Source organism: Maniola jurtina, chromosome 23 (genome assembly GCF_905333055.1).
Source record: "Maniola jurtina chromosome 23, ilManJurt1.1, whole genome shotgun sequence".
Taxonomy (NCBI): Eukaryota; Metazoa; Arthropoda; class Insecta; order Lepidoptera; family Nymphalidae; genus Maniola; species Maniola jurtina.
Window position 1 is genome coordinate 5,336,611 of NC_060051.1, and position 27,759 is coordinate 5,364,369.

At 37.0% G+C, this 27,759-nt stretch overlaps 1 protein-coding gene across 10 annotated transcripts in view; it reads left to right on the plus strand.

The window, feature by feature from the left end:
* The first annotated feature begins 454 nt into the window (after positions 1–454).
* LOC123877251 (transmembrane and coiled-coil domains protein 2) overlaps positions 455–27,759 on the plus strand; it is a 38,392-nt gene continuing 11,087 nt past the window's right edge. For 5 of the 10 annotated variants that reach the window (XM_045923814.1, XM_045923817.1, XM_045923818.1 and 2 more), the window contains exons 1-9: positions 456–655; positions 18,570–18,747; positions 19,314–19,420; positions 19,929–20,059; positions 20,214–20,237; positions 21,784–21,900; positions 22,350–22,510; positions 22,759–22,829; positions 23,439–23,572. In XM_045923814.1, the coding sequence (XP_045779770.1) occupies positions 18,604–18,747; positions 19,314–19,420; positions 19,929–20,059; positions 20,214–20,237; positions 21,784–21,900; positions 22,350–22,510; positions 22,759–22,829; positions 23,439–23,572 (889 nt within the window). In that variant the 5' untranslated portion in view covers positions 456–655; positions 18,570–18,603. Of the gene's footprint in view, positions 656–18,569; positions 18,748–19,313; positions 19,421–19,928; positions 20,060–20,213; positions 20,238–21,783; positions 21,901–22,349; positions 22,511–22,758; positions 22,830–23,438; positions 23,573–25,309; positions 25,325–27,609; positions 27,634–27,759 lie in introns of all 10 variants that reach the window. The other 5 variants (XM_045923813.1, XM_045923815.1, XM_045923816.1 and 2 more) reach the window with 3 other exon arrangements.

The following is a 27,759-nucleotide window of genomic DNA, read 5'->3' on the forward strand; positions in this document are numbered from 1 at the left end:
CAACTGTTTTGAAAATGGATGTTAAACGCAACAACTGCTTTAAGATCGCCGTCTTTTATTGAGATAATAAACATAATCAAATTCATAATTATTTATTCAAAGTAGTTAGGTACAATTGTGCACCTTTTGTTTGTCAGATAAGTCATAATCTAGGTGTTATCGAGAGTACCTAGCAAAAATAGTGCCATTGAATCAAAAGTAGGTATTTTTTTCATTTCAACACTACTAAATCTTAACGTAGTTAACAAATTAATTTTTAATCGAATTTTAAAAGTCAGTCTTTTTATTGATAAGACAGTAGACAATTTTCCATTCACTGATCAACAATTAATACAGTAAAATTAAATAACCAGTGTAAAAATAAATTTTATTGAACTTTGTTTATTTAGGTCTCTCATCAAGACATGCATTGTCTATGGTTGATGGGAAGGTGTCGCCATCTATTGAGCAGAAATTGAATTTTGTCAAAGAAGAATAGTGCATCATCCATCCGATGTAGACGTCTTTTTTCACTCCCTTGTTTTCTGTCATTTTTACAATCGAAACTATTGTGGTAATTGTATTTTTATTTCGCAAAAAAATATGTACAGAGACTGTTGTGTAGCAAACCAGTGTATTGAAACGATAGAATACTAAATAGTGGTTATAAAAATATGTAAGTGTACTTTTTATTATTCCTTTGCAGCGATTTCTTTTTGTCATTTTTATAACTACTTTGTTGCGATTGCTGAAACGAATCTTTGTATTTCCGGCATATAATTAACTTTGATTTGCGTAAAAACTACATGCCTAGCAACTACTTCCCTTAGCTTAACTAAGATAATACCCAATCATTTCGATGTTTCGAAGTCAAACTGTAAATTATATTGATTAAGCACGTATAAAGTTCTAATATAAGAGCATAAGAACGTGGATTTCTCAAGGTGATTAGGCACCGATGTGGTATGCAGTTGTGCTAAGTAACTTATGGGCACATAATAAGTCCATAATGTTTGGACTATAGCCAGTAGGTAGGGAAGTGAGATTCTTATTGTTTTGTTATGAAATGAAGTAAATTAACATCATCTTTGTTTATGATCAGCCACTGAGTCATGCATTAGTGGTAGAGTGTACATTAAAACTGAAATTGTACTGTTATTAGTCATTCAAGAAGTAACCTTAAGGTTATGTAAGCTAAACAAGTTTAATGTGCAGTATAAACTATTGCTGAGTGATTATAAACATCCTCATTCTATTTGTGGCTGATTGTAAGTTAGGGTTTTGTCTCTTAATAAATGTTTAGGTACAATGTTGCTAATTTGAACTGTACACAAACTCTCTGGACTTAAATTGACTAGCCTGTATATTGTACTTTTTTATTCCATACTAACTGATCCACCCAGCTTAGATCAGGTGTTTGATATATGTACATAATTAGCCTATTTTACTTCTGAATGAAGTTGCTTTCTAATGCAGAATGCTGAAACAGATCTTTATATATAAAAAACTGGTCACTTAAGGTTTAGAATGCTCCCAAACCCTAAGTGACTGTTTTTTAATATTTATTGTATTGCAAAAAGTATTACTGATATTCTTTAGCACTTAGTATTACTGATATTCTTTAGCATTATATTGGCATGTATTAGTACTCATGTATTAGATGTGTCATATGAAGTATAACATATCAAAACACTACCAATCATTATTGAATTTGCAAGTAATTACAACTAGTTTTATTATTTTTCTCACGAAATCAGCAACAAACAAAGAAAACAAAGTGCTGACAAAAAGTAATTGGTGTCCATTCTGTATATTCAAAATCCTAATTTAATCCTGAGTTGATCTTGATAAAATTTGGCACCAAGTTTGTTTGCATTTTAGACACTTGAAGGCTACTTATTAACTCCTGGGAAGTATCACGTGACAAAAGACTACTAAAGACAATGCTTAAAATCATGTGAATGTATTTCCAGGCAATGGTATGGACTATTTTCCAACCATATTGTCATAATTGGATTGGAAGATTAGGCCTTGTGACTCATTTATTAAGTAGCCCTTTGTAGTCAGCCATGCAAAAGGATCTGGAAGCACACTACAATATTACCGTGATGGCAAAACAAGAAGTCCAATCTGAAGTTGCAACATGGCAGTTTGCAGGCTTTACATATGTCATACACTAAGATTTCACAGTTTGCAGATTTTACATAGGCCATATACAAGCCTGGCTGAGATCTGTTTTGTACAATCCACAATCATTCAGATTAGACTAGTGGTTCTGTATATGATAGCACAGATTCTGTTGTCTTTCTCCAAACTAAATTTATAGTATCTGCATCTTTTTCTTTTTAATATTGCTAAAAAAGGACAGAACATGAATTTACATTTATAGATAGTGCATGCTACAATAGGCTCGCAGCTGGCAGCTAGTCATGAGGTTTGACAGCTCTAAATTAGATTTAAAACTGTCAAACTGTGTCTGTCCTTGTCATATTACATTAGTAAGAAGAGGATGTGAATACTCTAAAATTTAGTTGTGCTCAGAATCAGTACCACTGTATCACTAGAAAACCTTCCTTTATGATTAATGGATGGATTCGTAACCCTCAGCAATACATGCAGAGATAACAATTTTTGTAAAGACTATTAAGTTATACCAGATACAACATACAGCTAAAATAGCTGCTATTGTATTTGTATTGGGAAATGAGATAAGATAGTAATTATCAGTTTTTTGAAGTCGCACCGTTGATAAGATGTATTGAGTCAATCAACCTGAAATTCCTTTTATATCACACTAATATTATAAAGCCGAAAGTTTGTATGTGTGTGTGTGTGTGTGTGTATGTTTGTTACTCCTTCACGCAAAAACTACTGGACGGATTGGGCTGAAATTTAGAATGGAGATAGATTATACTCTGGATTAGCACATAGGCTACTTTTTATCCCGGAAAATCAAAGAGTTCCCACGGGATTTTTAAAAAACTACATCCACGCGAACGAAGTCGCGGGCATTAGCTAGTTTCTTTATGAATACTAGTTGCACATAGTGAACATTAACATCTATATCCATACTAATAATATAAATGCGAAAATGTGTCTGTCTTTTATCTTTTCACAGCTAATCAGATTAACTAATTTTTACGAAATTTGGTACTGAGATAGCTGGCATCTCGGAGACGGATATATAGGCATTTTTTTATCCTGGGAAAGCTCTCTTGGGAATTCAAAATTATTCCACATGGATGAAGTCCCAGGCGTCTAGTAGAGTATTATATAAAAAGAGAAAGTGCCTGTTTGACATATCAACATAGCTTGCTGGATATAGAATTTAAGATTTTCCATGTAGGTTTTCTCTATAATGTAGATCCACAAGTAAGGATTTTCGGAAATTCCATCCAAACTAATTTGGGACTGGTTAGCTAGTGGTAATAGTTAGCTAAGTAAATAATATGTATTAGTTTTGGCATTCTTACCACTGAATATACTAGTACATTGCAAGAAGAGTGCCCTACAAAATGATAGTTATTTTTTGTGCCGATTCGAATCATCTGCCAATAGGGCAGACATGTTCTGAGTGGAGATCACGTACTGGCAAATGCAAGACGACCTCCAGCTCTCTTGAACAATGACCTGATGAATGTGATGGGGAGCAGATGTATAAGGAAAGCAGAATGCCGTGTTTGGTTCTTCACTCTTGAAAAAGTCTATGGCCAGCAGTGGAAGCTTACAGCTGATGGATTAGATTGGAAGCATTCGCCTCATAGAGCGTCACTTTGTGCCAAAAGATACATGCAGATTTTCCGCAATCGAACTGAAATATGACGCTCTATCGTGTTGCTATCTTCATGCTTCGATGCCGACGCGCTTTGTATGCCCAAGCCTTTATAACAAAATTTCACCAATTATTCTAGAATACAATGAACTATTAGAACTAATCAGTAATGCTGTATGATTCCGAAAATAGAAACAAACAGACGGAAAATGTTCTAAATTCGCGCAACGAGATAAATCTAATTTACATCTGTCCAAAATAGTTTATGTAATCGTGTTTATTCCGGAAGTCGCGTTCGCAGGAAGAACGCAATTATGTGACAGTGCAACTAATAACTACGGATAGGCACAATGCAAGCTACGCACTTTGCGCACAACGCACTAGTGCGTTAAGTATGACTTAATTTAATAGGTATTTTTTTTAATAACTTGTCTCTAGTATATCACTCCGGCAAAGGCTTTTGTAAGAAATCTGGTCAGTTAGGAGGACTCAAACTTTTGCCAGCAAAAAACGTAGTATTTTCATACCACTACACCATAGTTGTCTTTTGTATAGGGTATTCAATTCTTTACCTGCCAAATTTCATGATTCTAGGTCAACGGGAAGTACCCTATAGGTTTCCTGACAGACAGACAGACAACAAAGTGATCCTATAAGGGTTCCGTTTTTCCTTTTGAGGTACGGAACCCTAAAAAGCACCTAGTATGAAATGAAGTGTAGCCAAACAAACCTCTTATAAGAGCATTGCCTAGTGGGACATTTCCATGTGAACAGAGCATAAATACAGTTCAGGTAACAGTAAAAGTCTTTGTTCATTCTTGTGTTATAGCCACACAAATGTACCACCTGGGGCGGCTGAGTAACGCAATAACAGACCTATTAATCTGTGTGACTGTGCAGGATTCAGTACGCAAAGTGATATGTGACGTGAATTACGGTGTTTGCGAATGTGGCCATTTTAGTTTCAAGTTCGACCACAGAATTTAATATAGGGATTAGGGATAGAAGTTGTAAAGGCGTCTTCTGGGTAAACTCGTCCCATTTTAGGCTACATCATCACTTACCATCAGGTGTGATTGTGGTCAAGCGTTTGCCTATAACGAATAAAAAAACTGAACATTTGTTATTGTAAAAACTGTTTCCTGCCCCATACCGATCTTGCCTTTGAATACCTTGAAGGCGTGAATGGATTGACTTCTTCAGGCAAACGCGCTTTAACTTCTTACAATAAAAAAGTCGTAAGTACCTATTTGTAAATGCGTATAGGTACTTAATTAGTTCTGTAAAACGATGTAACTTACTAAAATTGACGACACGACATAATGGTTTTATAAGGAAATACAATTTCTCTTAAGAATTCCGCGAGTGCAAATTATGGATGCCTACGAGCCGGCCGGAGTTAGTTTTTTAGACCCAGTTACAATCCTTTCCTAGTTATGGTCTACGTTATACAAACCACACTTCACCCTGTTTAGCTTTTGCCTTGATAGCGTTATAGGAATTCAGGTTATAATTTTATTTAGATTTTAGACACTCGATTATAGACTAGGTTACACCTAATAGGCACCTACGTCCCAACTCACTTTGTCTCCTGTCCGAGGGGTATCTTATCTATTAACTAATTAGGTTAGAGCCTTATAAAACATCGATAGTGCTAGATTTAGGCACGTCCTTCCACGTGATATCATCGGCCGAGCATGACCGGTTTTTAATGATACACTTCTTACGCGCTTCTCCAAGTGAATGTTATGACCCTCGAAACACCTCTATTTTAAGCTAAATTTAAGGTAACTTCGTGCGTAAATAACCATAAGAAACTACAAAATTGTAAATCTATTGACTTTATGGCAAATTTTACTTAATAATAATTTAATTAAAAGTTTTTGATTAAAAAAAAATAATTACGTAATACCAAACGTTGATTCGTGTTCAAGCATCTCGCTCTTAAGGGGGCATGCGACGGGTCTGCCCGCGAAATTCAAATTTAATTTGGTTTTGTGCAATTTGTAAATTAATACGACAACGTAGGCTTATGGCATTTTAATTGCGCCAATGGCAGTATGATCTTCACAGGTTTATACAAAAATCTTTACTTGAAAGGGTCTTGTTTAAGAAATTAGCTCTAGTATAGACTAATTTTTATTTTCATTATATATAATATATTATAAATTACTTTACCGTATTCGTTTACAAATTGCGAAAAACCAAATTACATTTGAATTTCGCGGGCAGACCCGTCGCATCCACCATAAGTAGGTATGTCCCGTTCGTAATTATTGTTGATTGCAATAGCATGCCCTTACGCTCGACTTAAAGCGACCATGGAGAGCACTCTTATTTCTCAGGTCTGTCGGTCTTCGACGTCCACACTAACGTTTTCTTAGGAGACCTCGAGAGTTAGATCCAAAGACGATGTTAAGACTTCTGTTACAGATGCAACTTTATGGTTTCAAAGTAGAGTTGTTTGTTAAATAAACCACAATATTAAAATGTTATGCGATCAGATGTAAACTCATACTCATATATTAGCTACGGTCGATTAAATTTCTGTGTCACAACTTGTTACTCGGTTTAACCGCTTTAGACAAGGTTTCAATGTAAACCTGATTTAAATATTTCAACAATTATTATTTGACTGCCTCTTCATATGAATAATGTTTTGTGTTTGTGACAATTTTGGAAGAGATTTTTTTTTAATTAGCTCAGGTCTGACTATGCTCTTGGAGTTAGGGGGGTTAGATTTATTTACCATCAGGTTTTATTGTTGAAAAGAGTAGAAGTAGACGAGAGAAATATAGTAGAAACCCTTCTAACTTGTAGCTAGAAATACATAGAAAGATTTTTATACTTATTCAAATTAACTTTTCGCTTATGTTTTCTACTTTCGAGACTTAATTTTTTTGAAATTTAAACATTCAAATTTATAATTCAGATAGGTACTCCCAGGATGGACTAAAAATTCTCAGGCAGAAGCCAAGGAAGGGCCTTTTAGGCGCTCTCAACATTTCAGAGGATCGCCAAGAAAAAAGCCCCAAGCCAATCACGATGCGTTTCGCTTTGGACTATAAGTCTTCGTCTCCGGGATGCAAGCTATCTCTGTACCAAATGTCAAAATCGATTAAATGGTTAGGCCGTGAAGAGGTACCAGACAGACAGACATACATTCAAATTTATAATATTAATATGGACGACATATCGCTTCATGAAAAGGAGCCTCTAGCGGAACTGTCGACATATTTTTGCACAAAAAATACAGTAAAAACTTACATATAACCATTGCCCAAATTTTTCGTCTACCCAAACAGAAAGCGCAGCCATGAATATGAAACTTCGCAAAATGACATTATAATACTCGTGCCAAATCTTTATTGCCACTCCACTACGGCCCGGCGTAAAGCCTTTGTCAAACAAAACGCGTAACAGCGCGCGTCAAGACACAATAGCATCGCGTAGCGCAGCGCTATAGCGTTGCTTTGTGTTATACTATTCAAGTTTGAAAAATCAAAAACTATGGGGTTCCAAGGTGCTGGAATGGTGACCTTGCACCAGAAAGCGCACTGTTAGAAGCCCTTCTTTAGGTGAATAAACATCAAACAAGTCGCAGGGAGCCGCTGGATTAAGGCGGCGCGGCGCAAGACTGTGGCATGTGGAAGTCCCTACAAAAGACCTATGACCAGCAAATGGACGTCTGTCGGTTGACCATGATTATGATTAAAGTTTGAACCTGTCACACAGAGCGACACTAGAAGTACGCAATCCTCTGACGCTACGTCTAAAAAATACAGATTTGTTATTGTACGTGAATGTTTGACAATGATGGTACGTTTAGTATGCGACAGGTCGAAATATCAATCGGAGTGGGGACGTCCCGCATACCCGCACGTCACTCGTGCTATCGCGGGTATACATTCAATCGTCTAGTCTAGCCTGTTTAACGTCCAAAGTACGCGACGTTATTGCCGCCTTGGCCCGCGCTTTGTATCTACGCGTTCTGTATGATGAAGCCCTAACTTACGAGTATATCTCCCTTGAAAACAGCTTCTGGCGCTGGCGATGTCGTTAACATTGTAATGGACGGGCATTTGTTTAAGTTAGTGTTAGTAAATTTTCAACCGATTTCGAAAAACGGATTCTCTTTTCAAAATGCGGAATCTGACGATAAAACGGAAAACATTCACGAAATTTCTTTGCCGCCCATTCGGCGCAGGTAACATGCGCAACATTTGATCCGAGCCTTTTTAATTCAAAACGCCCGACTTAAATTTCTATTAACAGTCTATATTTAAAAAAAATCATAATGCCTTCGTGAAGTCAAACAGGTATTTCGTACTGGTTTTACAAGAAAGCTTAGGCCTCACTTACATGAGAGCTTTTTTAAGTCCGTTAAAAAGCGCCAAACGTATTTCCAAGTAACTACAATCTGTTCTGTTCACATGTCAACGCTTTTTTAACGGACGTTAAAAAATCTCTCGTGTAAATGAGGCCTTAAACCCAGCGTTAGAAGGGGTAGAGTAGTTATTGTAATACAAATCAACCTTCAGTCAAAATTTTATCCTATTTCAATAACTAGTGACCAGCACGAACTGGATAGATACATAGAAAAGTCCAAAAAATTAAAACTTGCTGAAGATACTTATGATCCGTTTTGAAGGCTCAAACGCTTAAGAAAGGACACAAAAGTACAATTTATTCTAATGAAACCAATTATGTTCCTCTTCGTACAGGCATTAGCAAACAATTTCCCAGGAGACTGAACATTCGGGTCTGATTAAAGAGATTTACTTAAGAGTAGAGCGGCTATTTGAGAACAATGTTTCAAAAATGTATAATTGATCAAATAAATTAATGTGATGGTGATAGGTGATACAAAAAATGGAGAAGTGAATCGCAAGTTCAACACACCATCCACCAACACCATCGCACACCAGTGTAGTTAGACCAAATATGTATCTTCTAGGCAAGCTTGTTCTACCTTAGGCTGCACTTTATCATCACTTGTCAGCAGGTTTGATTGCAGACAAGCGCTAGTCTGTAAATTAAAAAAAAAAACTATAGACGACGATACGTGACGATAGTAAAGAGTTAATAGAGCTTCAACTTCTTACTCCTACGTTCGGCTACAAATTGTTGAGAAAATATTTTGCCAATAGCCTCTCTCCTTTATGTAAATGTCTATAATTATGACCCACATTGTCTGTTGCCATTTTGACCCCAACCTTCTGCCGTGAACCGTGTACAACAACCGCTAAACGATTGCTAACTGATACCGTTTAAAGGAAAATAATACATATAGTATCAATCATAAGTGTTTTATTTCTATGTATGTTACACGATTGTTAACCGACAGAAATTAAAGGAAAATAATCTCTAATGCATGTAACATAAGTGCTATATTAATATAGTGGCAAATACGTTTTTATCACACATACCACTGTGTAGTAATACCTAGTACAATGGAACCGCGTCGGTGCAAAAATAGAGTGAGTGAATTATTTATTTATTGATATCGTCAAAGCTTTATATATTGTACTGATCCCAAAACACTATTGGATAGTTTATTTATTAGATAACAGCCATTTATTTAGTCCGTGTTTTTATTACTATAAAAAAATCTAAGATTAGACTGTGTGACTACGGTATCAAAATTTTTTAGGCTTCGGCCATAAGTTGGTTATTCACCCTAGAAAATCATTTTAAAGTGGAAAAAGCGGCTTATTCCATTTATCCACCCTACAACAGCCAACCCGGACTAAATAATAAATAACTAGCCGATGTCCGCGACTTCGCCCGCGTGGATTTAGGTTTTTCGAAATCCCGTGGGAACTTTTTGATTTCCCAAGATAAAAAGTAGCCTGTGTGCTAATCCAGGATATTATGTATCTCCATTCCAAATTTCAGCCAAATCCGTCAAGTAGTCTTTGCGTGAAGGGTAACCAACATACACACACACGCACGCACGCACGCACGCACGAACGCACACACACACACACACACACACACACACACACACACAGACAGATACACACTAACTTTCGCCTTTATAATATTAGTGTGATTAGTGTGATTTGCTTACTTACAAATTCGCTATCCGGGGTGGATAGATGGACATATTATATACGTTTCTGAGTAGGTAGGTACCTTATACATTAGAGTACTCAGAAACGTATATGCCTGTTTTGGTGTGGATACCTATACGGAATGAGCCGTACAAAGACATTACTGACTTACATACTCGATTTTCGAAATTACCCTGGTACCTTTGTGAAATTTTATAGTAAGGTTAGAGTTAGGTATTGTACTTACTTAGGTATAGTGTGTAAAATTAATTTTAATTACAATTAAAGCTTTTCACAGTAATGAAATAATTAAAATTAATGTCATTCTTATGTAACACTTTTATAAGACTCTTTATGTTACAACTTACAACATATAGTTAGCATGCAGTACGATTTACGATGATATACATAACATGTTATATTGTTACGTATTACATTTCATGATATAATAAGATAACATTGTGTGACGTGTACTCCTTATAATCTTCAAAACGATGAATGATTGAACTTTGACACTCACTCACTCGCGACATGAGTTAATGCATCTCGACGGCTGCTGCGTATGACTCATTCATCATCATCATCATCATCAACAACAACCGATAGATGTCCACAATTGGACATAGGTCTCTTGTAAGGACTTCCACACGCCAATGTTTTGCGCCGCCTGAATCCAGCGGCTCTCCGCGATTCGCCTGATGTTGCCCGTCCACTTAGTGGGGGTCTTCCAACGCTGCGCTTTCCGGTGCGAGGTCGCCATTTCAGCACATTGGGACCCCAGTGACTCATTGCTTTAGTGTAATAAGAAGACACTGTTAAAAATTCCAATATGAACTGAGACACTGATAATATGTAGTACAGTCTACAGACCTTCAAGGCAAGAGAGAATAGGCATCTTCTATAGGCAAGCGCGGTCCAACCTAGACCTTATCATTCATTGCTTTTTATCAGGCATGATTGTCGTCAAGTGCCAACCTATCTTGCAATAAAAAAAATTTTGTGTTATGTACTCACAATGATACATATAATATATATGTATAGCATAATATGATACATAAAACAGATAATTATGAATTACAGTTCGCGATATGTACTTGTAGTCATCAAAGCGATGAATGATTGAACTTTGACACTCGTGAATAGCGATATGAGTTAGTATTGCTATACACATAGTCGGGTCGGTATATTCAATTCGGCGCTAAACCGACTCGATGTAACTTCTACATCATTTTTTACTTTCGATTGGCTTGCCCGATCGGCCGTGTTTATTCGAGTTCAGTTTAGTGCTTTGGCCACTGGCGGTCAAATAGCCGCCTCGAAACATCATACGGCAACGTATAAGAGTGCGCGCAAGCGCCATATTTAACGTACAATTTGTATGATAAATTGAGGTGGTTATTTGAACAGACGGTCAGTTAACCGCCCGTACGCGCCTAGCCTTAACGCATCTTCGTTTGATTCTTCGCCCAGCTGTGCCATTTAAAGCCGAACCGAGTATGTGTATGTGCAGCTATGCAAGCGACTTTTATGTTGAAAACTCACCCGCATGAATCTAGGCGCGCATGGGCGGTTTAATAACCGTTAAAATAGTTGCCTCGATTTATCATTCAAAATTATACGTTGAAATTGCAGCTTTTGCACGCACTGATATGATAGTATGATGTACCAAGGCGGCTATTTTACCGCTGATTATGTAACCACCCGTGTGCGCCTAGCCTAATATATCCGATTCTGTCTGTCGGCTTTGCCGGGCCGACTATATGTATAGCAACCTTTTAATGCATCGTACAGACGTTTGCAGTGAAGTGAGTCATTGCCTCTCGTTAATAATTTCCTGTGGATACCAATTAAATCTTTACATGGAACAATGGCTTGAAATACGTACCTACTCACAGTGTCTTAATTTTGTCGACTTAATTAACTTGCTAGGACTCTTGAAGCAATTTCCTGTCATATTGGAGCTCAATGACCTCAATAAGTTTGGGAGGGTATCATTGGTATCATGAAATTCGCAAATCGCAAGGTCGTGGATCCAAACTTTTCCCATTAAGAGAAATGTATTCTTAGAGTGTTCTATAGAAGCGTAGTTTGGTCCTCTTTTGAATATTAACCAATGGGGTCTATATTTTCCGGCAGAAATTACTCCATTTATATGTTAAAAAATTGAAAAATATTTGTCGCTTATCGCCTTGTGACGTCATTGATCGCCTTCTGTACAGCATGGCGTTAATTAGTATTATTAATTAATATGTTAAAAATAAATAACAATAATGATTTTTGTTTAATTAATACGTTTAATAAAGAATTGTAGCCACATTTGCAGACCCATAAACTACCGCTATACAAACCTTCACATCATTTTATTACTATACAGTCCAAGACCCTATTAAACTCAATGAAATCCTAAAGACATCTAGGAATTTACATACAAATCGTTGAACCCATGTAACTTATAAACTAGATATTTTTACGGAAATCTGGCAACTCGCAGACATATGTATATTATTAGTTTTATAGTTGCTTAAAATATTCTTTAGTCTAGATACTACGAGTTCTAACTTCTAATACATGACAACTCTGAGAAAATCTAGATAAAAATACTTCATGTTATCTTTGTAACTTTGTGCCTTTGCTTTAAAACTCGAACTACATAGTAGATAGATTTCATAAAGAAAGACGAAAGAGATGAAAGAAGTTCTTTTGAATAGTCACATATACCTAATACCATTTCTGTGATGCATTTAACTTGTATTTAAGCTACCTATATTTTTATTTCTTTGTAATTTAATTGTTGTTTTAGCAAACAATAAAGGGTCAATTGCTTTGTGTCTCTGTTTAAACTTTACGGTGTACTTACAACATTATTATCACAAATAATATAAACCTAGAAAAAACTAAACATACTGATATTTTAACCTATTTCTATTATCAGCAAGATTACGTTGACCTTTATGCCTGAACTCTAAAGACTGTGCTGAAATAGTATAATTAGCAGATTATTTTTGATCGCCTTTCACGGTGTCTTAGCTGAGCTTTTGTTGAATGGCCTAATAGGTGCCTACTAGGGGTTGTGATCTTGGGAGCGTACAATGAGCTGAAAAGTAATAAAAAGAGATTATAGTATTCCCTAGCTCAAGTACCTAATAAAAAAGTTATTTGAGTTTGATTGTCCACTCTATTGAAGCCACTCTTGTCAATAGTATCTACATCAAGAATACGAAATATGTTTGACTAGCTGATTTCCGCGAATTCGTTCTCATGGATTTAGGTTAGGTTAGGTTAATATCCCGTGGGAACTCTTTGATTCCCTCCAGGTCTTTACCCATTACCCATGCAAAAATCACATCATTCCGTTGCGACGTGATTGAAGGATAAACCAACTAAATAACAAACAAACACACTTTTGGATTTATAATAATACTAGAGTTCCCGCACTCTAGTTCACTCTGACACTGAGCGGCATGAAGGTATCTACTCTAGTATGTCTAAGCGAATAAGATAAAAGGGTCGAAATATGCGGGGCGATAAGCACCACCGCACCCTAAGCTCTCAGGTCGAGGGCTTAGTGACCTTTGACATGCCACCTTTCATCCCTTAAGAGGTCTTTTATCAAATCACAATTGCTCCTTTCAAAGCTAAGTATCTCCCTTTACCTATCTAACTTTTACAAACTTAAGTATAGGTCCACTGGTTTAGGCTGTGCGTTGCCTGTCAGTCAGTCAGTTTAAGAACGCTAAACCGTCTAGCCTAGAGGCTATGCCGGTAGGATAGCCCTCAGTAGCTGCGACCGTTTGCCACCAAATCAGATCTGAATTAATTTTAAATCATAAATAACGTCAATCACTGACGGTCGACAATAGGTTTAAATAAATAGGCAAAAGTTAAAAAAAGTAGTAAAGATGAAACTCGGAGGAAAAACATTTCAAACATTTCATTTGATTTTGAAAAAAAAAAAAAACTTTGACTTGACTTCACAATCCCTAAACTATAATAAATTGACACGTTTACATCTAATGCTATCCTTTTCCGCAAGGTAAGGAATTGTTATCCCTGTCAAAATTAATGTTACCTCGTAACATTTTTTTATGACAGGGATAACAATTAGACCTAGGACAGGACAGAATTAGCTACATTATCTATTTAGGCGAACCGCGCAAAATTGTATAATAAATTGTTATTATCTGTACATTGTGTGCATTGGTTCAGACTTCAGACGCTTTTCTCTAAAAATATATTATAAAATATGAACATGCATAGCAAAGCAATACTTGTGAGGTATGTTCTACGTCAATCCGACGCTATCATAATCATGCAGTGCAAGGAATTATATGCGTTTCAAATGTATCTAGTGCCACAATTTGGTCACTAGCCAAGGCGCATATATACGTACGCTTTCGTAACCAAATACGCAAATATACGTATTATGTCAATGTTCTGTAAAGTGTAATAACTATCACGTACGACGCACAACAGACGGAAACGTTTAAGTGCGGAAACCAGCCCAGAGAGAAGAACTATCACGTATTGTAGTTATTGAAACTTGGTCATTTTTAGGGTTTCGTACCTCAAAAGGAAAAACGGAACCCTCATAGGATCACTTTGCTGTCTGTCTGTTAGTCTGTCGTGTCTGTCAAGAAAACCTATAGGGTACTTCCCGTTGACCTAGAATCATGGGCAGATAGGTAGGTCTTATAGCACAAGTAAAGGGAAAAATCCGAAAACCGTGAATTTGTGGTTAAACCACAATAAAAATTGAAATGTGTTCATGAAGAAATTATTAGTACATATTTTCAATTTCCAAAGTAAGATAACTATTCTAAATGGGGTATCACATGAAAGGGAGTTACTTGTACATTCTAAAACAGATTTTTATTTATTTGGATACATAATAGTTCTTAATTTATCGTGCAAAATGTTGGAAAAAATACCCGAATACGGAACCCTCGGTGTGCGAGTAGTCTTAGTCGTACTTGGCCGGTTTTTTTCGATTCAAGGCAAATTGGGAGAGTTGAAGTCGAGACCACGGCGCCAGTTGCGCGGGCACGAATATAGGAAAACACAGTAAAACAAATAAAAGAAAGTGCAGTTTAAAGAAAGCCCAGTTAAAAGAAGAGCCCAGCTTAAAGAAAAACAAGTTAAAAGAAAAACTCAGTTAAGTATAAAAAAAAGGAAAACTTTCAGATTTTATAAAACACGTCTTTAAAATCCCCTACGGGCTCTCGGGCCAGTAGCCAAATGGAAGTTTATCTGCTATTCAATTTTTCGTCTTTTTGTCTTTGTGCAATTCGTACGCGTCCGTTTAAACCTGTGGTGCAGATTGTATCACACGTCGCTGCAGTGGCCGTTGTGCTTTGTGGGCCTTAAGAGCAACGCACACTTGCGGAGTGGAGTTACAGATGCGTTTTATTTTTGTTAACTCAAACTAAGCTTTATTTACCTTAGCATAACGTCAGCCCACTCATTTCTTTTTATTATTTTCCCTTTGAAGCAGTGTTTGTTTCCGTTAGCCAAGCGTAAGTCAAAGTAAATAAAGCTAATCTTACGTTGATATAAAAAAAGACGACATGCCTCGTTTTACTCCACACTATACGGATCTTGCGTCACTCATAACACATAACACAATCACATATGCGTCGAATCTTATACTTTCGCTAAGAAAATTATATTTTATTCATGATTTTATTCTTACATACTATTTTTGTTACGAGGGAATAAAAAACAACTTATGTATTTATCATCTTTCTAGTTTCCCCTCAATTTATAAAGTTTTTCCATAACAACGAAGAAAATATTGTTATTTCTCATACCTAGACACTAAGTTCAAGTAAAACGGTTCTAGAAATTTCTTACTGTGAAGGTGGGTGTGTCAACTGCAGAATTTATTACCTTAGGGCTCGTATTATGCGCACTAGATTTCTAGTCATCCGGGGAAACTAGAACTAGGGGGAATAGATAGGTATCTATTCATTGCTATTTTACATCAAGAAACAGCTAGGATATTCATGAGCATAAAATTATTCTAACTATACCTTGCTGATTTAAGTTATTTTTATAATTTATTGTTATAGCGGCAATAAAAATATACATTCTGTGAAAATTTCAACTTTCTAGTCTCTACCTACTACGGTTCACTAGATACAGCCCACTGACAGACAGACGGACGGACAGCAAAGCTTTAGTAATAGGGTCCCGTTGGCACCCTTGGGGTACGGGACCCTAAAAATGTATGGGTGCTTTTATATTGATCACTAAAAAATACATTAAAGATAACTTCGCTTTCGCTTGCCCTCTGTACGGTCTATGCCCTCCATAGAATCAGTAAAATACCTATATCGGCGCCATACAAAAGAATTGTCCACTATTATTGACCTACATTGGATACCTTAAATCGGATTTAAACGATAATTCATATCGCTAGCCGCCTATTGTGTCTCGCCGATAATACCTGCTATCGACTTTTATAGCTTCTTCATTTCTGATTTGGTTATCAAACATTCTAGATTCTAGAATCTAGATGGAGTTCTAAAAATTCTTTTATTTTCATTCACTTCGCACGCTCTATAGATCAAAGAAGAAATCTACGTAGGTATAGGTTTAGTTCCTCTGATGGGCTAAGGGTCGTACATACTAAGTTATAACATGACTACCCATATTTCAGTACTAATATTTTAAATGTGAAAGTGTGTTTGAAGGACAAACCAACAAATGGTTTGTCCTTCATCCACGTCGCAACGGAGCAACGGATTGACGTGATTTTTTGCATGAGTATAGTTACTGGAGAGTAACAGGCTACTTTATACTCCGGAAAATCAAAGAGTTCCCACTGGAGTTTGGTTAACCTAAATCCACGCGAATGAAGTTGTGGGCATCAGCTAGTCTTACATAAGCTCATAATTAGGTACCTCTTAATAAATACCTCTGGTCAAGGTACTTTGCAATTAGGCATTGCAAGGTCTACATCTTCTGAGGATGCTCCAGTGTCGGAGAGAACGTGCGTCGAGTGGTGTTGGGATTTGTGTGGCGCTGCGTGGTGGTGGTGCGTGTGGCTTGCTTGGTGGCTGGCTTTTCCTGCATGTTTAACATTATCAGTAGGTGATATAAAGAAGAGAGAGCTCTGCTGCCTTTACTAGCTGGATCCAATTGACTAACTATTAAATATTACAACGTAAAAGTTAATTTGAATCGGAAAAATCTGGTCAATTCAAAACAGATATTGGTATTCCAATGATAAGTACTCCCAACGAGTATGACCATGCAAGAAAAACTAGTAGAAATACAAGTTTTCTTTCCGCAACATATAATGAATGAAATCAATTCGGAAACTTCTCGGTCGCGCTCCTTCTAGGGAGTTTGACATTGGGAAAGTTAGACGACCAATGCATTTTAGCATAAAGTTTTAGTATGCACCACATACGCGGCGTGATTGACTAATGACAGACAAATGATTTGCGCAGCAATACCATAATATAGTATGTTAATAGCGTTCTGATGATTGCAGTCCAATTTGTGATTAATATGCCGGTATAATGCGCGCCGTTTTATGTTTATAGGAAGTCCTATAAGGGTGAGCTGACTTGGTCACGTGACTCGATAAACATATCTACGGTGGCGCACCCCTCGACGGCACTCGCGTAACTCTATCTCTTTCGAGAGAGATAAGAAGGGCGGTCGGCAGTCTACACCTCTACTTAGTCGAAATTCCACGAACACGTACGAAGCTATTTGCCTCCTCGTTTCTTATTCGAACTGCTAGGATATAGAACACCCTTCCGGCATCAGTTTGCTCCTCCACTTTTAATATAAGTACCTTCAAGTCAAGAGTGAATAGGCATCTTTAAGGCAAGTACGCTCCATATTAGGCTGTATCATCATTCATCACTTGCCAGCAGGTCCGATTGCAGCCAAGCGCTAGTTTAAAAAAAAAGAGAGGCGTTTTGCAGGTGAATATAAATTATAGAAACGCAGCGGCTAAATTGCACTCTATTGTGTCTCCTTCTGTACCTGGAAGTCATTGTACCTAGCCAAAGGTAGATAAATTAACGTTTTTGTACTATATACAGTCCAGAAATAAATACCCTAGCTAGGTTACCGTTTAATGAGGTACCTAATCACTGAATTGTTTCCAAGGCCTTTTTATATGCTAAAAATGTTAATAGAATAATATTAACGCTGTTACTCAGTTCATGGCGCCATAATACTATTGTTTATCAGAGAAAAACTAACACTCGTAGGCATTACAAACACTGACCTTTGATAAGACTCGGTTATACAATCGAAATAATTAGCTATTAAAGTTATCGCAATATTAGTTGCAAGTACAGTGTAAACTCTATATTGCGAAATTGAAGGAACCGAGTGATTTATTGCGTTATGAAGAGTTTTCGTTAAACGGAAAGTTAAAGAAAATAACAATATAATTAATGTTTTTTGGGTCTTAATAACTATTATTCTATTGTTTCGTTATTGAGAGTGATTGCTACGCTATGTAGTTGTGCAGTATGTGTTTCAATATAAGGGTAACTATGTAAACCAAACGAACCTTAGCAATTTCTACGTTTTAAGTAGTTTTTCGTTAAATAGGTTATAGATAGAATAAAAAATGCGGAACTGTACCAGAAAGCTAAACCTCTCGGTAGTTCGGCATGCCGATAGGTTAGTAACTACCCACGACCGAAGCCGAGCAAACCAGACACAATATACCTAGAATTAAAAAAAACCCAAATTGGTATAAAATTACTGATTTTTCGTTTTTGTTTTTTCAGGTTTACATCGGCAATTCTAATCGTATAGTCCGCAATGGATACGTTGCAAATAGGACTCGGGCACAGCAAGGGGTCGAGTAGAAGTCAGTCGCCATCTGCCGCAGACCTGCGGGATCCGGCAGTTATAACGGATGACGTCATCAGATCGAGGGTTCAGTCACCCTCTACTGCTCACCATGTAAGTTAACCTTCACGTACTAGTCAGTTAGGTCAACTTGAAAAGGGCAGAAATATATATTCCAGGTAGCACAAGACACGCCCGGGCAAGGAGGCTCGGCCTCGAAGCTTCAGTTTGTCCGCAACACAAGTGTAAATTAAAAACTTATAACACCCCCGACAAGGGAAGGTTACAGTAACTAGAAAAGACTACAGTAACTGATAACTTTCAAACGGCTGAACCGATTTTCTTGGATTATAGCTAAGAACACTCGATCAAGCCAGCTTTCAAACAAAAAAAAAACTAAATTAAAATCGGTCCATTAGTTTAGGAGCTACGATGCCACAGACAGATACACATGTCACCCCCCCTCTTTTTGGGTCGGCGGCGGTTAAAAACAGTCAGGTCTCTTAAGCTTGTTTAAGAATAACTCGCGATAATATAAACATGACATGGGCACAGCAAGGGATCAAATTGAAGTCAATCTCCGATCCATGATGTGGGCTTTGTGGTCTATGTATTTCAATATTAACTAAAAAAATCTTTTTGCTTTTTTATGTTTTAAGTTTTTTTGTTGTTCGTTTCAGGAGTCGTCTCGCCATGCAGAGACGAGGGCTCACCATGTCAAGTCGCACTCCAGAGATATGGGCAACAGCCCGCTCTCTGGGAACACCACAGTTAATAGTTCTAGAGAGTAAGTTCTTCTCACTCCATTTGATTTTACAGCAAATTTGTAAATTGCTACCCCATGTGGGCAATGCATTATTGCCTATAGCAGTAGAAAAAAACCAGCAAGAAACTCAGTGGTTGCTCTTTTCAAAGATTTGATATACAATATTATGCCATGTATAAAAGTAATTGAAGTCCCGCGTATTGCTGGAACGAGATGCAGGTCAAATCAAATATACACTGTTGTCCTAAACTAAATGTTTATAATAGTGCCTATGTGGCTAGTTCTGGGGCCCTAGTGTAAGTTTTCGTTAAAGTAAGAAAAGGACAGAAACTTTTCCGTCCCTTTTCCATTCACAACGACAGATTTACGCATAGTTTACTTTAACTCGGAAACTTTTGTTGTACAGTTTTTAAATTTAACTAAATAGAAATGTCGCGCCATAGATAACAAAACATTTTAGATCTGTGATTTTTCTTTAGAGATTGCGTACAATAGAATTAGCTACAATATCGTCTCTTATTAATTTCAGTTTGGAAGACTCGCCGCAAAAGAAAAGCATGTCAAATATCCTGACCCCAAGCGACTATGCGTACGCGGTGGTCAGCCCTAACGTCTCATACGCACTTTCCGCTGATGAGTACGGCTCGCCCGCCTATAGAGGTAGATACTCAGCTATATTCGTTTATCAAGGATTTTTTTTAGTATAACGTCTATGAAGTAGCCTATAGTATAGTATAGCCTATACTAATAGTGGTAGTATAGAAGTAGTAGTAAGAAAGTTATAAGCCAATAAATTAATGCTTCTGCTTTACAGGTCAGGATGGAGACTATAATCAAGGTAATTACCAATCCTAATTCCTATCTATTGCAAATTATAATTGTATACGCAAGTAAATCGATATAATCTAATAATATAATATTTTTATTACTTTACTATACAAAACAAAGTCTCTCCGAAGCTCTACCGAGTTTATTTGTCTGTGCGCGCTAATCTCAGAAACTTCTATAGTAATTTTAAAATATGGTCATCACCAATGGAGACACGGATTTTGCGTCTAGGTTTAGATATAGAGGTTGTAATTAGAATGCTAGCAAAAACTACCAATAATAATAATCATTTATTTAAGCCTTATATTTGTAGTTTTAGTGATTAAGAATTTTTTAAACCCACCATGTATAACGTGCAAAACTCGGCGTTACCGCCCCGCCTACGACACGGAATTGACCCCGCGGCACTTATCTACGCAACGTTCATTCACCTCTAGTGTAACAATCATTAGTATCGTTTAGTATATTAATAAGTCTGCGAAAATAGCACTATCTGAGTATTTTATTGTGTTTACCTAAGAGTGATTCCATGGTGCAAAATTTTTCTTGGTTTAATAAATATTATTTATTTATTTGAGAATTTTATAGACGAAAGCTGTTTAAATCGTTAGATGTATATAAAAACAGCATTTAGATCGATGAAATCAGAAGCTAGAAAATCGTGGGCATAGGTTAACATAGAATAAGATTTGTACTACTAACAATATTGAGTCCTTGTTACTCTGAATAAAAAGTTGATTATTATTATAGGTATAATCATACAAATAGATTGAACTGAAAATCTCTTTTTTGCAGTCGGTTAAAAAACATTGTACTGTGGAAATGTTCCTAGTTATTATACAAATAGATTTCCCTATTATTTTCCTCATTAATGAAGTAACATGAAGCGATAGGGATATGAAACTATTTCCATAAATTCAGTCGACGTGTAAATACGTGTCGTGTACGTTTTAAGAGTGTTATTATTTAATTACAAGTCAATCAAAAATTATGTAGGCCCTTTGTATGCCGAAAAAATGTTGAAACGAAAGAGATTTCTAAGTGCTCCGCCATATCTAATCGCGGAATCGGTTGCGAAATATCAAACCTGTGCATTATACATTGATTGTTTACATGAAACGATACCTCTAGTATGTGAGTAAACACGCAAACGTAACGCATGAATTTTTATCACGCACAACGCCAAAAAAGCAAAATTCTAAAATAGAAATGTTTGGAAATACTTAATCTATTTCATAGTTTAAGGAAGGTTTTCTTAAATATTAAAAATTCTTGCAAGTTTTAGGCATAAGAAAAATAATTTAAGTTTGCTTTGCCAATTTATTCGATCTGTATAATCCCTCCTCCATTTCGATCCTGTGACTCCGTAGGATTGCTGTGTAGACCTTAAGACGTCTCTCGACGTCGTAGATCGACTGTAAAAAGCATCTTTTATATTGAATATGTAAACCTAGCCTAAGGTTTATAGTGTGAAGTTTTGTAAGAAGGCTAGGAAACGACCGTGTAGGATGTTTAGTAATATTAGTATATAAATGAGTGTATTGTGGTGCCGACAGATGATAGCGATGCTGGCAACGTAGCGTCAGCGAAGGCGCAGGCCGCCATCGCTCATCTCAACAGCAAGATTGAGCGCACCAAGGATCTCATCCGCCTGGAGCAGACTATACGGGACGGTAAGTGTTATAATATATTATCATCTAAACCATTTGTGTACAAAATATTAACGAGGTCGGAAAATTGGAAGTAGCCAAAAATTCAAAAATCTGTTCCCAATTTCCTTATAACCCAATTTTGGTGATGGTTTAGGCTCTTTTGGCACTTGAGTGAGGGCGCAGTTGTTGCTTTATGGCGACACAGCAAACTATCAACAAGTGCACTTCTCTAGAATGGCGGCTTTAGTTCCGATTTTGGCCACGCGCCAAAAGAGCCTTGTCGGACTGTAGATGATACTCTCTAATATTCTTTATGGTAGTGCCATGTTCTCTATCAAGGTTGTGGTGAGAAAACAAGGAGGTTACACAGAAAATTGAATTATTTAATTGGATCTAAATTAAATTTACAAATGACAAGTGAACTGGTACAAGCATCCGCCGCTTTTCACCGTATTAAACGTTGTCCCCAGACAATGTGAATGAATACCTGAAGTTAGCGGCGAACGCGGACAAACAACAATTACAACGCATCAAGGCAGTGTTCGAAAAGAAGAACCAGAAAAGCGCGCTTTGTATCGTGCAGCTACAGAAGAAGCTTGACGGTTATAACAAACGGATCAAGAGCTGGGAGGTACGTATAACCTGGGTCTAGAGTTATTTTACACTTGTACAATGTATGTTACACTGAAATAATCTATACGAATAACGAAACCGACCAGTCTAGTCCAGCTAAGCAAGCAAGCAAGTCCTTTCTAAGTGTAAAAAACTTAACAGACCCAGCAGTTTAATCTGTATGTTGATACCTATCAATAAGTCAGACAACTACTTTTAATGAAGATACAGCAATAGCAGAATCAAATTTTTATATCTTTTTTGCAGCAACACGGCACAAGTGGGCAGTCCCATAGACAACCTAGAGAGGTTCTACGAGATATGGGGCAAGGTTTGAAGTAAGTATCTTAACTTTATGATCATTAACATCTCATTTATGTCTTTGACTTGCGCTAACAGGATTAATTTTTATCACGGATACAATGATTTGTCATTGCAGGAATTTCAGTGGTATAATTTCGTTGTAGTCCTAAACTACACCTATTATTATAAGAATTCGTCTCTGGTCGTGGAGCTTTTGGCGTATATTCGTCATTTTGTCGATTAGAAGTTTTTTAAAGTTGGTTCTACGGAATCCTATAGGTTGATTCCGGAAATCCTGCATCAATCATTATTACAATCGCAATTATGGTAGTCTTGTTGCAACAATGCATTGTAGCCAACAGTGAGCGAGTGTCGGTATAAACATTCTTCGCAATGACCACATTTCAAATTAAACGCTTGCAATCGTCTACACTGAAGATTTTCTTGGTAATATTTTTTTTTACAGAATATTAGCCATGTTAGTTGTAACTAATATTCCCCTTTTCTCCAACTAAGCGTAAAGCTTGTTCTAGGAATGGGTACGTCAATAGGGCAACGGGTCGGATTTGAACCGCCGACCTTTCGGATTTCAGTCCGCTCCTTAACCGTTGAGCTATTGAGGCTATAAATAACGATTTTCGCAGGAATGTGGGCGGCAACATTCGGGATGGCATCACAGGTCTGGGCGGCAGCGTGATGTCCGCGCCGCGCGAGTTCGCTCATCTGTTCTCTCGCTCCAACCGCTTTGGCTCCGCGGACAACATCGCACAACTCGCCGGTCTGTATCTGCTATCTAATATCATTAAAAAACACACCCTATATTATAGGACCGATGTATAGTGCGCGACAGGTTGGGATGGCAGGGGTTGTGCGGATCATGCCCCGCACCCCCGCACAACCCCTGCGCTAACCCACTCCGGGATGAGCGGGCGTACGGGTCCCCCTCCCCCCCCCCCCCCCTTTACCCGCCTCATACGACGATTATTATCTCAACCTGTCACGTACAATAGAAACGTGGATGGCAATGTTCGTGACGTCATCGCAATATTAGACCTCCGTAAGTTTCTTGGTTGACAACATCTTACAACTTGTCGGTCTGTATCTGCCATCTAATGTCATAAAAATTATACACCCGGGGGCTTCCCCCCCGGAAGCTAGCCAGCCAGCTGAGGGACTGGACGCCTCTTAAGTTTTTCGATTGACAACATCGCACAACTCGCCGATCTTTATCTAAGGTTAAAACGAGACAGATTTATGCCAGCGGTATAACGCTGTCTCGTTTTAACAGCCTGAGCAAAGTCAAAGGGCGCTCTATAGATCTCAGCATAAGTACTGTACTGTCTAATATCATAAGAAAAACATCCTGTATGAGACTACACAGGAACGGAAACAACGATGTTTGTGACGATATCGCAGTATTGATACGAATGTCACAAACTACATGAACGATGTTCTTCCGTATAGCGGATATCTTGCTCCTAGATTGTTCCCGCGGACAAAGAGCTCCTTGTTTTTTGGGAAGCTTTGCCAACAACATGGTTCCAGTCTATACAGTCAATATCAGCATCAAAGATATCAGGACAAGTAATTTGTCCATTGCTTTTGTAACTTGGAAAAACTTTCGTTGGAGTTTTTGAAGAAAAACCGCTAGTGATCCGTCCACCCAAATTGGACTGTATGGACAATGCAATGTTTGGAATTTAAAAAAAAATTGGGAACAAAAGCTTTCTTGTTCTTTGTATGTTACTTTATTCTTTTCGATTCTATTGCTATGTCGGCGTGCTTTTTTAGACGCCTTGCGAGATTTTTGCGTTGCATAATAATATGTCATACCTACGCACTGATTTTTAATGTTATTTGGCTTTCGCAAGTCGTCTAAAGTAAGCTTTGATTTTGGTATATGCTTCGGGACTATGCTGATACTTTTATAATCCAGCTTAAAATTTGTTCTATTACCAAGCTTATGATTGAGATCATCGCAATTGTTGTACCTTTGTGTGCAATGTACCTTTCCAGTTTTCAAGCACGCATTGATAATACCCTTAGATACGATTTAAAGATCACAGTGACTAAATCCTCACTCTTGCGTATGAGCTAATATAAGATTCACCAAATGTATCATAAATTATTATATTGGTTTAATAATTGATCTTCAAATCGTATCTTAGGGTATTATCAATGCGTGCTTGAAAACTGGAAAGGTAAGACTGAAGAATTCCGATGATTACATTGATTGCATCACAGTTTGGTAATAGTCCAATATTTTAAGCAGATACGGGCGGCAATACACTGGCAGCTTGGGCGATCTCAACTGCTCGAGTGGTCTCGGGTAAACTTGGCTATGCAGTCGCAACTTGAAGCGATCAGTCGTGAATCGTGACTGCTTTAAGCTGCCCTTATCTCCGCTCTATGTTGACACCACCATATTATGTCATCTCATAATATCAAATTCAGCTAGTTCCCATCGTCCGTATGTACGTGTGATATGTGTTAATATTCGTGTTTTGTCTCGCAGAAAACACGGGTCCCTGTAAGTATGTCGCGTAGTGCCATTTTGTGCCTAACTTCACCATTCTGTCACTTCCATATTAACTATCGACTTTTTCGTATTTTTCTCATCATATTTTGATAAGAAATCAATCTGTTTGTCTTTGTACCCTTACGTCCGAATACTGCAATGTTTTAATACATCATTAATATAACGACCTGCTGGCAAATAAACTTTATTCGCTTGGACTTGCTTTGGCATTTTTTTATTGAAATTATATTTGGTTATGAAACAGGATCAGTGTCTGATTTTGACATTTTGTATGTACAAAAATGACAAAAAATTTAATCACCCAGTCGATTGGAGGGCTTTAAGATTTTTTCCAGTATTCGGCCGTTCGGAACTAGCTATAACTTGTCTCTAGAAAATATTGTCGACTAGGTATCTACTAGCACATCATCTTAAAATCGGGGATCTAAAGAGATCTGAGATTTCATTTCAGTAGTTTATTGATAGAATTTCTATTACTGTTTGAGAAGCAAACAACAGCACAATATACTTACCGTTTTAGTATTTACAAAGATACTTAGTTACTTACTAAGTTGCATAGGTACTGTATATACCTTTTTAGTTTTTACAAAGTTACTTAGTTACTTACTAAGTTGCATAGGTACTGTATATACCTTTTTAGTTTTTACAAAGTTACTTAGTTACTTACTAAGTTGCATAGGTACTGTTCATTTTGTATGTTTGTCTGCGTCATTTCTTAGTCATGACATGTTCACATAAATCAAATAATAGAGGTATTCTTGTTCACGTTCAGTAAAGATAACAACAGAAATAAAACTATACCGTAGACTAGTAAAAAAGTTTTCCAGCAAATAAACACATACTTTTTCTTATCTTAACATTTCAAGGTCGTTATACTGTTATGTTAGATAGTCCAAAGATAAAAGATCCAATATCAAGAGCATAGACAAGCCGAGAAGTCGACTTTAATACTACTTGTGACTTAGTTGTATCGGATCCTCTGAAGAGGCCACATTGTTTTATTAACTTAACACATTCAAGGCGATAATAGTCCTTATGCATATAGGTTCATAGACTGTTTTGGCGTGAAGTGTAAAGGATTATAAAATGTTAGCATGTGAGCGTACGATGTGCGATGTTTTTTAAAAAGTGCAGGAAATGCCGACGGAAATGTATGTAATATTTTTTTTTTCAATTAAGTTAATCGGCTTAGGTTTGGTTTGGTACTTGACTTAAGTGTCACCTTATTTATTCGGATATCGTGTGAAAATGTGTAAACAAGTTAAACACCAGTTTTTGTACTTTGTAATCGAGATATAAAATCTAAGGTCACAAATCGTCTGTCTATTCATTGAGGGTTTGATCACTACACATTATTAATTAAAGTCAGTTTCTTTTAATCCATATCTATACTGATATTATAAATGTTTGTCTATCTGTCTGTCTATCCGTCTGCTAGCGTTTTACAGTCCATCTATTAAACCGTTTTTGACAAAAGGTACAGAGTAGCTTGCATGATGCATCCCAGGGAAGGACATAGGCTATTTTTTAACTCGTTTCTAGTTTTTAGCTCGTTTCTCCTTGAATATCGGCGGTGAAACAAGTGCCTAGTGTTGTTTTTTTTTTTTTTTTTTAAATTATATAGACTAGCGCTTGGCTGCAATCAGACTCGCTAGCAAGTGATGATGCAGCCTAAGATGGAGCGCGCTTGCCTAGAAGTTGCCTATTCACTCTTGACTTGATTTATTTAACAAGTGATATTTAGCCTTGTTACTATTCATGATTTTTTAAAGATCCATTGTTTTGCATTTGCAAAGATGTAACGTCATCCTGTTCAATTATATTATTTACTATTCATGCATCTTTACATAATTCATACCTAAATTCCTTACATTTCGAGAACATCTGTCATATTTAGAATAATTTCAACATATCGCGACTTTTAGGAATTCATTCTACGTTTCACTATCTTTACCTCTTTACCTCTACTGATTTCCATTTACATAATAATTATGCAAATTAAAAATCTCTAGTATGACTTCTGAGTAAATTAGATACCTATGTTTAAATTGGACTTTCAATTATTATTATTATGCACATAATTTGCATTTTCATAATTCATTTCACCACATCGACCAATGCATTTTATAGTATTCGATCAGCTTAAAAAATGCTAGCACATGTTAGCATATTTAGCCGGTGTTCGCTTAGCCTTATAACTCATAACTCATAATATTCATTCATTGTCTCACAATGTAACGTGTATGCTTATCATCCGTCTCATTCTTGCACGCCAGCCCCACAACACGCGGAACTGAGAGGTAAATACATGCTAGTTTATATTTTCTATACACTATATACACTTCTACAATATATTTTATTTTTTTCTATGCAAGCGTTTTTACTCGGAGTAGAATGGGGAAAAATCGCGTTTAAGAGGTTTCAAT